Below are 13,887 nucleotides of genomic sequence, written 5' to 3'. Positions count from 1 at the left end.
GACATCAATAATGGTAAGCATGATAGTATACACAGCTGTACCTTTGCAAACCGCAGTTGGGCTTCAAATTAGCTTTTGTTTTGTAAAGTGCAAAATAATTTTAGTTTTCACACATTTCTCCTTTTCACCCAAATAAAATATCACAGTGCTAATGATTCGAATGGTCTCTTTTATAGTTGACAGATTTAATACACGTCTCTTAAAATGCCTTATTCCTGCCTCCGTGGTCCCTGAAAGTGCAGTGACAAAAGCCATCTCCTGGATGTGTACAAGGAAACCGACCATCCACATTCAGGTGAGAAAGAGTAAAGTTCACATTGCTGAATGAGGGAGGGGTGCCTGCTTTAGAACTTGGGTCTCTAGGCATTAGTTGGGCCGGAACAACAGTGGGGGATAGCTACATAATTGTGTAAATGTCAAGCATTTCTTTGAGGCCTATCATCTTTATACCGCATGTGTGGTTTCAAACCAATCGCACTAGATAGCAATCAAAAGGAAGAACCCAAATCATTCTCTTAATTTTTCTCTCTTTCTCTAATACAATGTTGGGGTTAATAGCAGACCGGCTGACTTGGCACAGATCCGGAATGAGCCCAATTATAATGCTGTTGGATTATTTTGATTTGCACATCAGCATCTGAGTAACTTAAAGTTTTCACATAGATGTTTCCTAGTACTGTGGGCAGATCAGGGCACCACACCTTCGGAAGGATATATTGGCCAAGGGTTAAATTGCAAGGAGAGATGGCACAAATTAGGGTTGTATTCACTAGAATTTAGAAGGCTAAGGGGTGATTTGATCAAAGTTTTCAAGATATTAAGGGGAACAGATGCAGTAGATAGAGAGAAACTATTTCCGCTGTTTGGGAAGTCTAGGACTAGGGAGCCTAGTCTAAAAATTAGAGCCAGACCGTTCAGGAGTGAAATTAGGAAATAGATCTACACACTTTGGGCTGGATTTTTGGTTGGATTGTGCCTCTGTTCATGTCCTGGAGCGACGGTAAAGGGTGTCAAAATGCTTACCGTTCGGGCAGCCAGTTTCCAGCGTCCCATCGGGACATTTGGTGCCGGTTTTGCTGTGACGCAAAACGCTACTGCCTCGATCTGTAGTTTCATTCAGATCGTGACGTCAGTCATCATGCAATGTCCCCACTAGCGTTAAATTAGGTGGTAATGTCGCATTTAACATCTGCCCCAAGTCACGGCTGAAAAACTAGGCGTTCCCACATATTTAAACTGAGGGAGGAAGATTCTTAATCGGAGGTCACATTGACTGCAACGTTTGCACACAGCGCTCTGCATGAACCTCAGACTTTAAAGTTATCTGCCACTACAGGTTCCTTATAACTTCAATGAAATAATTTAATAGGGGCATTGCTAGTTCGCCAGCGTCTCCTACTCAATGCTCTTGTTGGGTGGCGTCAAGACAGAAGGGCTGTTGGCCATATCTGGCCACGGATGAGGAGAAGCCGAAGATGTTGGGACAGGCCTTGACACCCCATGGATTTACAGACAACAACACTCATACCTCCAGCTCTCTGAGGAGCAGTGTGTGAGAAGGCAGCGCTTCAGAAAGGAAGTGCTGACAGAGATATGCCATCTCCTACAGGCAGATCTGCAGCCTCACATCAGCACTAGGACTGTGCAACCTGTCGCAGTGAAGGTCACTGGTGCTGGCCTTCTATGCCTCCGGCTCCTTCCAGGCTGCAACGGAACATACGCAGCATCTCTCGATATGCTGCACATTGCTGTATTCGCCACATCACAAAGACTCCCTACGCCTGTAGAATGAACTGGGGTGCCCATGAGAACCGCCACTCGCTCCTCCAGCTCCGTGAGGTCCACTGCTGTTCCAGGCGATTATGCGTCAATTTCGCCTACAATAAGAACAAGAAGGTGTGAGTGAGTGTAGCTCATCGTGTGGCACATATGCCTTCCATAGTAGATTAGCTGCTACTGTCTGGAAGTATAAAAATGCGCATTATAATCTGCATGGCTGCGCACCGAGCATGTGGGAAGGCTGGGAGAAGGTGAGCGCCAGCTAGGATTATGGCTCAGGGTGACGTTTGCCCAACTTGGAGTCTCAGGGTATTGCGAGGAGAGGTGAAAATGATTAGGGGACAAAAGGGTCTGCGACACCTGAATAAACAGGGCATGTCTGATGAACTGAGCCGCCAGCTTTCAGGTGGTTTCAGCCACCCACACCATGGGCTGGAACACAGAGAAGGGGCAGCTCCGTCAAAGACTTTACATTGTGTGAGACAGTGATGTTGCAACCATGGCAGGGATGCATAATGTAAAGGGTAGTCGCCCTGACGATCTTCGTGAGGTCGTTAAACTTCTTGCGACATTGGGTAGTAATTCCAGGCATCGTCTATTGTTGACAACTGCGCAATCTCCCTCAAAATCCACCTAAAGACTCTTGGCAGGGGCCTCCTTCCTTTAGCGAGATGCAAGGCAGGCCACATCTTCTCAATGGCCTGTATTAGTGCCTCAGCGGCTGTGGCAGAAAAGAGGCTTGCTCTCGGGCATCCTCTTTCTTGCGCCATTTCTCCCACTCTGTTCGAAGTGCACAGGTAGATCTGTGCATGCGCAAACTTGCATTGCCACGACATAAACTTTCGGCTGGCTTCAGGAACTATAGGGTGCCTCTGCGCAAGGATAGGAGCTTTTTTTGCGGGGCGGTTTTCGGTTGGGGTGGCCAAGCACCTGTGTAATGCCTGATTTAGCGCCCCCATTCATTGTCATTGAGTTTTGAATGAATTTTCCGGTCGGAGGCACTAAATTTACCGCCCCGTCACCATTAGTACTCTAAGAAGCCTCCAACCAAAAACCTAGCCCAACGGGTGAAAGACATTTGGCACTATCTTCCACAAATGGTAATTATTGCATGATCAATTGTTCATTTTAAATCCAAGATAGATTTTTGTTGAGCAAAGGTATTCAGGGATATGGACCAAAGGCGGGTATATGGAGTTAGGTCACAGATCTACCATGATCTCCTTGAATGGCAGAACAGGCTCAAGGGACAAAATGGCCTACTCTCTAAGTTTGCTGACAATACAAAGTTAGGTGGGAAAGTAAGCTGTGATGAGGATGCAAAGAGGCTGCAAAGAAATAAGTGAGTGGACAAGAACATGACCGATGGAATATAATGTGGAAAATGTGTTTTATACTGGGTATAAAGATGCTGAACTTCGGGGGATTCAGTGGTTTACTTTTCTCCACCTGAGCGGCTCCCGGCTTGTGAGCACCGTCGGAGTAGGCCGGGGAGTGGAAAGAGAGGCGTGGCGGCATACCACTCCAGGGAGCAGCACATGCTGGAGCAGGAGAGGGAAGTCCCCAAGATCCAGGTCGGTGATTGCAGCGTGGGCAGATACAGCAGGAGCGGCGAGGTCGGGGTAAAGGAGCGGCGAGAGATTGTAGAAGGATGTGATCGGGGCCCAGAAGAGGCATGAGTTCGGGGCCCAGCAGAGGTAAGAGCCCAGGGGCAGCACTGGCCAGCCCACACTGCGATATGTGGGCACACTAGGCCCGTGCAGCAGAGCTGGTCTCCAGCCGTCTTGGTTAATCCTTGCTACTGGACCAAGACCTAGCTCTGTCAAGCCCGTGTGGTGGCTGGTATGCAACGGCCACCACACGTTAAAATAAATCCACACACCGGCATCTTCCACCCTTCAAGATTTAGTTCGGGAGCTGGAATTTTGGGTCCTTCATTGAAACACCTGTGAACTTCTTGACGTGGAAGCAAGTTATCCTTGATTCGAGGGACTGCCTATAATGATGATGATGTGAATAAGTGTGAAGTCATCCACTTTGGTAGGAAAAACAGAATATTTTTCACATGAGAGACTGGGAAATGTTGGTATTCAGAGGGACCTTGGGTGTCTTTGTACACATGTGAAAAACTGCCCAGATATGTCTTGTCCACAAAAAGCAGGATAAATCCAATCCGGCCAATTACCGCCCCATCAGTCTACTCTCAATCATCAGCAAAGTGGTGGAAGGTGTCGTCGACAGTGCTGACAAGTGGCACTTACTCAACAGTAACCTGCTCACCGATGTTCAGTTTGGGTTCCGCCAGGAACACTCTGCTCCAGAACTCATTACAACCTTGGTCCACACGGGCAAAAGAGCTGAATTCCAGAGGAGAAGCGAGAGTGACTGTCCTTGACATCAAGGCAGCATTTGATCAAGTGTGGCATCAAGGAGCCCTTAGTAAAATTGAAGTCAATGGGAAACTCTCCACTGGCTGGAATCATACCTAGCACAAAGGAAGGTGATTGTTGGAGGTCAATCATCTCAGCCCCAGGATATTGCTGCAGGAGTTCCTCAGGGCAGTGTCCTAGGACCAACCATCTTCAGCTGCTTCCTCAATAACCTTCCCTCCATCAGCTCAGAAGTGGGGATGTTCATTGATGATTTCAGTGTTCAGTTCCATTTGCAATTCCTCCGATAATGAAGCAGTCCATGCCCCTTTGCAGCAAGACCTTGACGACATTCGGGCATAGGCTGATAAGTGGCAAGTAACATTCATGTCACACAAGTGCCAGGCAATGTCTGTCTCCAACAAGCGAGACTCTAACCACCACCCCATGACATTCAACAGCATTCCCTCACCATCAACATCCTGGGGGTCACCATTGACCAGAAATTTAATTGGACCAGCCACAGAGCAAGTCAGAGGCTGGGTAATCTGTGGCAAGTGTCTCGCCCACCTGACTCCCCAGAGCCATTTTCACCATCTTCAAGGCAAAAGTCAAGAATGTGATGGAATTCTCTCCACTTGCCTGGATGAATGCAGCTCCAACAACACTCAAAGCTCAACACCATCCAGGTCAAAGCAACCTACTTCCACCACCTTAAATATTGACTCCCTCCACCACTGGCGCACCGTGGCTGCAGTGTGCATCATCTACAAGATGCACTCCAGCAATTTGCCACTGGCTTCTTTGACAGCATCTCCCAAACCCGTGACCTCTACCACCTAGAAGGACAAGGGCAGCTGGTGCATCAGATCACCATCACCTGCAAGTTCCCCTCCAAGTTGCACACCATCCTGTCTTTGAAAAGTAAAAGTTCTATTATCGTTGCTGGGTCAAAATCGTGAAACTCCATCCCTAACAGCACTATGGAAGAACCTTCACCACATTCATGATTTTGAATGACTCTATCAAATTTCTACTTAATCTGCTCTGCGAGAACAACTCCGGTTTCTCTTGTCTCCAAGTAACTGAACTCTTTCATCTCCAGTACCATTCGAGTAAATCTCCTCTGCACCCCCTCGAAGGTTTTGACATCCTCGCTAACCACAATACTCCAGCTGAAGCCTAACCATTGTTGAATTATAAAGGTTTGGCATAATTTCCTTGCTTTTGTACTCTGTGCCTCTATTTATAAAGTCAAGGATCCCGTATGCCTTTTCAACAGCCTTCTCGACTTGTCCTGCCACCTTCAAAGACTTGTGTACAGACACTCTCAGGTCTCACTATTTTAAAGGGGATGCAGGAACAGAATCATTTAGTTTATATTGCCTCTCCTCATTCATCCTATCAAAATTAATCACTTCACAATTCTTTGCATTAAATTTCATCTGCCATATGTCTGCCCAGAAGTCTGTTACTATTGGTGGTTACTAAATTCAGTGGTGTATTAGCACCATGAAGAAAAGTTGCTGGAAGGAAATTGAGCAATGAAGGGGTGCAGCTGAACAGATGAGGAGGGGGGTCATGATGAGAGAAGTTACAGGGGTTAGGATCATAATGGGCCAGACACTAGTCACAATGGGAGGTGTCCAGAACTATATGGCATGAGTGGGTGGATGGAGATTCAGGAAGGCTCCAGCCTGAAATTGAGTAGCTTGAAAAGGTAGAAGTAGGCCTGTGAATGATTAAAGGGGTCCCCACACCCTATTTATCAGGTGTTCGTTGTGATTCAGTGGTAGCATTCTCACCTCTGAGTCAGAAGGTTGTGTGCTCAAGTCCCACTTGAGCCCATAATCTATACTGAGGGACTGCTGCACTGTCTGAGGTGCTGCCTTTCGATGAGACGTTAAACCGAGGCTCCACCTACCCCCTCGGGTGGGCGTAAAAGATCGCACAGCACTATTCGATTAAAGAGTAAAGAAGTTCCCATCCTGGACAATATTTATCCCTCGGCCAACAGTACTAAACCAGATTATCTAGTCATTATCTCATTCCTGTCTTTGGGACCTTGCTGTGTGCAAATTATCAGCTGCATTTCCTATATTAAAAAGTGACTGCATTTCAAAAGTACTTAATTTGCTGTAAAGTGCATTGGTCATGAAAGACACTATATAAATGCAAGTCTTCTCTTTTTTGTTTTTCCTTTCTCTCTCTCTCTCTCTCTCTCTCTCTCTCTCTCTCTCTCTCTCTCTCTCTCTCTCTCTCTCCGCTCGCTCCCTTTTCACTAGCTCGTTCCTCCTTTGCTTTAAACTTGAAAGCTTGGGTTTAAATACCTACGAAATAGTGGTATGAGAAACCCATGAAAATCAGAAAAAATGCCTACTGGACTTGAGAGTTGATATACAGTACCACAGCACAGCCTAGAGGCTGCAACTGTACTGTGACAGGAAAATTTGTACATAAAGTATTCCCATTTTAAAATGGTTACAGATGGATTTGCAGTATAAGTATTTACACAAGCAATTGTCATGAAGTATGTTGACTTAAAAGGAATGTAGGATGTAGCATTCTTGACCAAAAATTGGATATTTCTCATGATGAACTTCACGGTACTATGTCAAATCATATTACCATTTACACAGACTTGCCTGCATTAGGGGCAGCCTTGGGAATCTTGGGAAAAGGTTCTGGAATTTGGCACTGCTGGGATGGGTTTTGGGTTCTAGCAGTATATTGAAGAAGGCCCTGGGGTCTGGGAGTACTGCGATGAGGAGAGGAATCCTGGAAATACTGGAGAAGAGTTAGAAACATAGAAACATAGAAAATAGATGCAGAAGTAGGCCATTCGGCCCCTCGAGCCTGCACCGCCATTCAATGAGTTCATGGCTGAACATGCAACCTCAGTACCCCATTTCCTGCTTGATCCCCCTAGTAGTAAGGACTACATCTAACTCCTTTTTGAATATCTCCTGTTGAAGCCCGGCAAACTCCATTTTATTGCTAATTATGTTCACTACTTGCTGGTTTGTCTTGGGGATGAGGGTGGGGAGGAGAATGAGGGGGGAAGGGATTCTTTTGACGCAACCACTTTTGCTACCACTGAGAAAAGTCGGACAGAAAGGAATGGGCCTGCTACACAGTCTTGATTGTTCTCATTTATCGTAATACGGAAGGGGTGACCTTCACGCCTCGACAGTGGATAAAACCTAAATCAGAACATCAGTTCGTATCAGCAATCTGAGATACAAGGACATTCAGGGGAACAACAACTTTTGATGTGGCTCCAAAGGCTCAGTGGTATAAGCCTGTGTGGCCCATAAGCACAAGACATGCATCCTCCCGCAGTGTGCAGCCTCAATTTAAAATCTAGTAACGTTACAAAGACAGCATTCCATCATAGTAAGCCACTGCTGCCAATTCATCAACAGCATCTTTGATTTGGAATTTTGTGTCCTAACATTTCAATCACTGTACTCTGTCCATAACATGATTAGGCAGAGTCAACATGGTTTTATGAAAGGGAAATCGTGTTTGACAAATTTATTAGAGTTTCGGGAGTATTGGATAGATCACTGGGAGAAGGGCTCTTGGATGTGGGAATGTTGATGCTCTTTTCAGGGTCTGGGAGAATTGGTGGTTCTGTGATCAGGGTATGGGGTCTAGGGGTTTGTGAGCACTAAAGACTGTCGGCTGGGGTTTGAGAGGGAGTTGTCTTGGAGTTGGTCAATGAGAGGGAATAATCTCCTACAAGGAGGAAAAAATAGCAATGTTTATGTAACTGCAAATGGTCAACTGCCGAGCAGCATTGGTTCTGGGAGCAGGCTGTGTGGGAGTCAGAAGTTAACATACCCTCCAACAAATACAGTTGCTATTAATCATCAGAGCTGAGACAGAATAGTTTGTAATTGAATGAAAATAGGTTTACTTTAGATCTAGACCTGCTTCTGTTTGGTTAATGAAACAGTATTGTCCTCAAGTGAATAGAAAGTATGGAATACAAAGCAGGTCCATCAGCATCTGAAAAATACATGACGAGGTTAATATTTCTTGTGTTGACCCTTCATGTTCTTAAACCTTAAGGAGCTTTGATGTAGGAGAGCTCTTCCGAGCAAGCACGAGGTTTACCCAACTTCAGCTGCATTTGCAAATATAAAAGACCTGGCTTGCCTTGTTTTGATGGCAAAATAGCTTGAGGAATGACCACAGTGATACAGAAAGCTAAATCTAATTTGTTTTCTCCTTCTGGGCACATCACAGTTATACCTCTGTTCTACTTTAGAAAAGTTTTTAAAAAGGACTTGTATGCTTGTGCAGAAAGTCTCAGTTTTCCAAATGGGTTTCCAATGTCTACAGAAGAGAATAAGCAGAAACATGGTAGAGCAGTACACAGAGGTTGGTTTATCATTGCTGTCATGCAACAATAATGGCACTTTTGGAGAAGGATAATATGAATCCAAGCCTGCAGAGAGAGCAGAGTGCAGTTGACATACAAACTAAACACTGTATCTGATTGGAAGTTGATTTCTCTGCTTTGCAGGTGCTGTTTATGAGATGGTTGTTAACGGTGTTTGATCTGTTGAATTCAAAGAAGGAATTACATTCACTGTATGGCATTATTTTCTTCTACCTTCAGAATGACAAGCTGGTAAGAAATGCTACAAATTGTCCCTGATTCGTTAAATATTTGCTGTAGTGCAGTGGACATAACTGAGGGATAAGAAAGGGGAGTGGATCTGTAACCTGATAACTGGCTGAAGTTAAATTCGATCATCAATTGTTGGCCTCTTTAATTCCCCAGATACTGACTCCTGTTCTCAACTGTGTGGAATTTGCATAGTGGAGACTGGGCATTTTTTTCCTTTACAATTACAAAAACTAGTCGAAGGTCTCAGACCTACAATGCAGGTTGCTGCCAAGGTTGTAAAGAACTACTGTGTGGAACATAAGAAAGGAGGAGGCCATTCAGCCCCTCGAGCCTGTTTCGCCTTTCAATTCGATCATGGCTGATCTGGAGCTCAACTTCATTTACTTGCCTTTCCTCCATATTCCTTGATAACCTATAAATCTATTATTCTCAGTCTTTAAAATTTCAGTTGACCCAGCATTCACAGCCTGGTGGGGAGAGAGAATTCCAATTTCCACCACTCTTTGTGTGGAAAAAGTGTTTCCTAATTTCATTCCTAAATGGCCCAGCTCTATTTTTAAGAGAATGCCCTCTTGTTCTGGATTCATCCACCAGAGGAACTAGTTTCTGTATCTAACCTATAGAATCTCTTTATCATTTTATTATTTTAAACCGTGTGATTAAATCTCCTCATGACCACCTAAATGCAAGGGGCATAATTAAGTAACTTGTGCTGTGTGAATACCCAGTTATAATTATATTTATTTTAAAAAGCTTATATTCACTATTAAGCATTTCAGTTTTTGATGTGCCACATGACTTGGTAGTTGTAAATGAATAAAGCACGTGTAATGAAAGCTACATGAGTAGTGTGTAAAGGAATCTAATAGAATGGTAGAGTTTCAGCTTTCACATCAAAATGTTTATCTTCAGCCTTTCATTCTTTGATATCTGTAAGCACAGTGATTCAGGCAAGGTTTTTTTTTCTTTTCAGTGTCCTTATATGTGTCGCCTATTGTACCTGCTAACTAAAAAGGATAATGGTAAGTAGCAAGCATTGCAGTAATATTTTGTCAGAAATTAAAACTATCTTTTAAAAAAATGTTTCGATACCAAATGTTGATGCACACTAAAGGAAGGGGGTGTAATTTGTCTGATAGATTTTGCAGTGATGTGGTTGTGTATTATAATTGTCACTTCTGTCAGTATCTTGAGAATCAAATTCCACTTGAGATTTGTTATGAGTGGTTCTCGTATATCTGACCTAAAGGCATTACTTGCTAACTGTTTAAAAATGTTTTGTGCTCAATATCGCAATCCTCCATCTGTTGTAATAGGGATGGGATTGCAACCAGTTTATTTTGCAGCGATATAATGTTTTCTGTGCTCATCTGAAGCAATGCAAGGTATTTTTTTCTGGTTCTGTATTGCTCAATGTGATTCATAGTTTGATAACATGGGATTGATGTAATCAAATATGGTAGTCATGTGACTGGTTGCATCTGATCTTGGCTGATTGCTATGCTGCTTGAGAAGACATGAGCAGATTTTGGATGAGTGCTAGTGGCATGGAGCCTTGTTGATCACAGGTGCAAGTTACAAAATAAACTAGATAACCTGTTGCACCCTGCTTGCTGAATGTTTTATTTTGCAGGCTGCAATTTTGGCGACACAATGTGTGTTATAATAATAACATGCAGTTATAAAACATCTTGAACATAGAAAAAAAGTCACAAACTGCTTCACAGTGGCATGATTTTTAAAAAAATGGATGCCAAGCCAAAGGAAAGATATATTAGATGGGGTGACCAAAAGAGTGCTCAAAGAGCTGAGTTTTTTAAGGAGGGCCTTGAAAGAAAGTGAGTTGAGATGCAGCGGGGTTTAAAGAGGGAATTCTGTGAGGCCAAGGGATTGAAGGCATAGCTGCCAATGGTGGGAGGAAGGGAGGGGAAGTTGCCCAAGAGGCTAGAGTCAGGAATGGAGAGCTTATGGTTGTGAGTGAAGGTTGTAGGGCTGGTGGGGGAAGTTAGAGATGGGGAGGGGCAATGTTAAAGGTGTAGGTAGATAGTCTTGTGATGGAGAGGATATGGAATTGCAAGGTCAGCTTGGGGTAGAATGTGACAAAAGCTTGTGGACAGTCTGGTTCAACCTCAGTGCCCAGAGTGTGGGGTGGCATCAGTGCAAGGGTACAGTTTGTCATGCAGCATGATCGATCTTGAGTGTGCTGTGAAAATTGTTCAGAGACCCACAAACAGTTGGAGACATGGGGGCTGAAATTGCCCACCGCAGGAAACGCGGCTCACCTACCCTGTTTCAGCTGTTTTTACCAGTGCGATTGATGTGGTGGCCTCTTGAGCGAAATTCCGCTCTTTGGCTTTTTTTTTACAGCGGCCCAGAAGTCGGTCATAATGGGGGCCGAAGTGCGTCGGTGAGCGGAAGTTTGAAGTTGGGGGCGGACGGACTGTCCTTTGTTGTCAGTCATTGATGTAGCGCTGATGACATCATCGTGTTGGCACGTCACCACGTCTCTCCCCTTCACTTAAAGGGGAGAGCTGCTGCCATTATTTAACTTGGGTCCACTGGGCCAACAAGGAGGGTTTTGGATGGGCTAGTAGCCTGGCACTTGAGGTGGTGCCAGGCTGCCTGTTGGTGGCCCGGCCAAACCCGGGGGCATAATTGTCAGCCCGACATGGCAGTCGGCCAACAAAAAAAATTAAGATGGCGGCCGCAGCAGTAGGTCCTCCCCTTTAATGGCAGCCACACCGTCATTTTGAACACACTCCAAGCACACTGCACCGGCAGAAGAAGCTGTCTGTGGCACCGAGCGGCGGGAGCAAGATTTTCTCGGCGGAATTTTGCAATTGGGTGGGAACATTGGCGGTACACTTAGGATGGATCGGCAGCAACAGAGTGGTAGTGGGGGAAGCGGGTCACTGCTGGGATACCGCAGGAGCGGAATATTCAAAATGGTGGCCATTCCATTCAGCAGCGTGGTCGCTGATTTCTGGCTGTAATGGGCCTTCAGGGAAGGGGCAATTTTGGCCTCATGGAAGTCAAAAATATATCCATAGTAAGAAGGGTACAAACACCCAAAAATATAAGAACAATGATGCCATTTAGTGCTGGCTGGTTGAACAGGTTAAGGATGGGATGGTTTTTCCCAAAGCTGTCATGATCCCAATAGTATTTACCTTCAATGCAGCAACACTTATGCTGTCCTATGTAAAGTTCCATTTGCCAAATGCATAGAAACAAATACCTGGCCTTTGCTAACCTAATTCGGCTACCTGTCATTTCAACATGTTTAAATTTAAAATTCACTGCTTCAAATTTCTCCATCTTCACTCTGCCCTATCTCTGAAGCCCTATTTCTTCTCCTGCACATTTGAGTCCTGAAATTCTTCCCTTTTGTCCATCCCGTCCCTTTGCCCCCTACCATTTTTCCTGGGAACTATAGAGGACTTGTGCTCGACGATAACAACAATTTATCTTTTACTTATCGGGGGAAAAAAAGTCCGTGGCCACTTTTTAATGGAGGTAGATAGCGGAACAGATATAGTGGGAGAATTTGGGAAGGGTGATCAAAAGCTTGATGAAAAAGATGGGCTTACGTCTGAAACATTACCTAATCTGTTCTCTCCACAGATGCTGACTAATCTGCAGAATGTTTCCAGCATTTTCTGTCTTTTTCTTTAAGATGAGGTTTGCGCGTATAGTGGTATGGTTTAGGGAGTGAGTTTTGAGTGTTTTGCTGTGGTCAGTGAAGACTGCAACACCAATGGAGGGGCAAAGAAAGGGGGAGGATGCATAAAGGGTCAGGGTCGCAGGAGCTAAGGGTTCAGGAGAAGAAGGCTGCAAACAGAAATGGGATGGAGTGAAACTGAATGAGAACGAGGATTTTAACTTTAATGCATTGGGGGAACTGAGCCAGTTAAGGTTAGTAAGGATAGAATAATTAGTGAGCAGGTATTGGTGCAAGATATGTTCGATTGCTGCATTTTGGACAAGTTGGAGTTTGAGGTTGAAAATAGGTTGGCAAGGAGGGCAATGGCATAACTGAGTCTGGAGGTGACACATTGTTGAGGGCTTCAGTGGTGAAGTGGCAAAGGCAGGAAATATTGCATAGGTGGGATTAAAAGGTCTGGTTCAGCATTAGTGAACAGTTAGGAAGTGGAGCTTTACAGGGGTCGGGGGAGACGCACTGAAAATAATGGCTTCGGTCTTCCTGATCATTTAAAAATTAAAATAAATTGCGACTCAACTAAGCCTTGATGTCAGGCTGGAAATCTGGGGATCAAGAGAGGTGATATATTGGTAGATTTGAGCATCATTGACATACATCATCATCATCATACAGTCCCTTGGAATCGAGGAGGACTTGCTTCCACTCTTAGAATGAGTTCTTAAGTGGCTGCACAGTCCAATACGAGAACCACAGGGGCAAATAGTCGTTGAGGGAAGGAGTGGGTGGGACTGGTTTGCCGCACGCTCTTTCCGCTGCCTGCGCTTGTTTTCTGCATGCTCTCGGCGATGAAACTCGAGGCGCTCAGCGCCCTCCCAGATGCACTTCCTCCACTTGGAGCGGTCTTTGGCCAGGGACTCCCAGGTGTCGGTGGGGATGTTGCACTTTCTCAGGGAGGCTTTGAAGGTGTCCTTGCAACGTTTCCTTTGGCTCGTTTGCCGTGAAGGAGTTCCGAGTAGAACGCTTGCTTTGGGAGTCTTGTGTCAGGCATGCGAACAATGTGGCCTGTCCAGCGGAGCTGATCAAGTGTGGTCAGCGCTTCGATGTTGGCCTGGCCGAGGACGCTGATGTTGGTGCGTCTGTCTTCCCAGGGGATTTGTAGGATCTTGCGGAGACATCGTTGGTGGTATCGCTCTAGTGACTTGAGGTGTCTGCTGTACATGATCCATGTCTCTGAGCCATACAGGAGGGTGGGTATTACTACAGTCCTGTAGACCATGAGCTTGCTGGCAGTTTTGAGGGCCTGGTCTTCAAACACTCTTTTCCTCTGGCATACATAGGAAAGCTGATCCCGTGCCTAATGATGTCACCAAAGGGTACTATGTACATGAAGATGATAAAGGGACAAGTGTAGATCCTTGGGCAGCTTGGGAAAC

At 45.1% G+C, this 13,887-nt stretch overlaps 1 protein-coding gene across 3 annotated transcripts in view; it reads left to right on the top strand.

The window, feature by feature from the left end:
* Window positions 1-13,887, top strand: part of cenpi (centromere protein I) — a 119,556-nt gene that overhangs the window by 21,079 nt on the left and 84,590 nt on the right. For all 3 annotated transcript variants that reach the window (XM_070882586.1, XM_070882584.1, XM_070882583.1), the window contains exons 3-5: window positions 177-295; window positions 8,683-8,790; window positions 9,764-9,812. In XM_070882586.1, coding sequence (XP_070738687.1) covers window positions 177-295; window positions 8,683-8,790; window positions 9,764-9,812 — 276 coding nt within the window. The remainder of the gene's footprint in view (window positions 1-176; window positions 296-8,682; window positions 8,791-9,763; window positions 9,813-13,887) is intronic.

The sequence above is a fragment of the Pristiophorus japonicus genome, chromosome 6, assembly GCF_044704955.1.
Source record: "Pristiophorus japonicus isolate sPriJap1 chromosome 6, sPriJap1.hap1, whole genome shotgun sequence".
Taxonomy (NCBI): domain Eukaryota; kingdom Metazoa; phylum Chordata; class Chondrichthyes; family Pristiophoridae; genus Pristiophorus; species Pristiophorus japonicus.
This window is presented reverse-complemented; position numbering and strand designations above follow the sequence as displayed.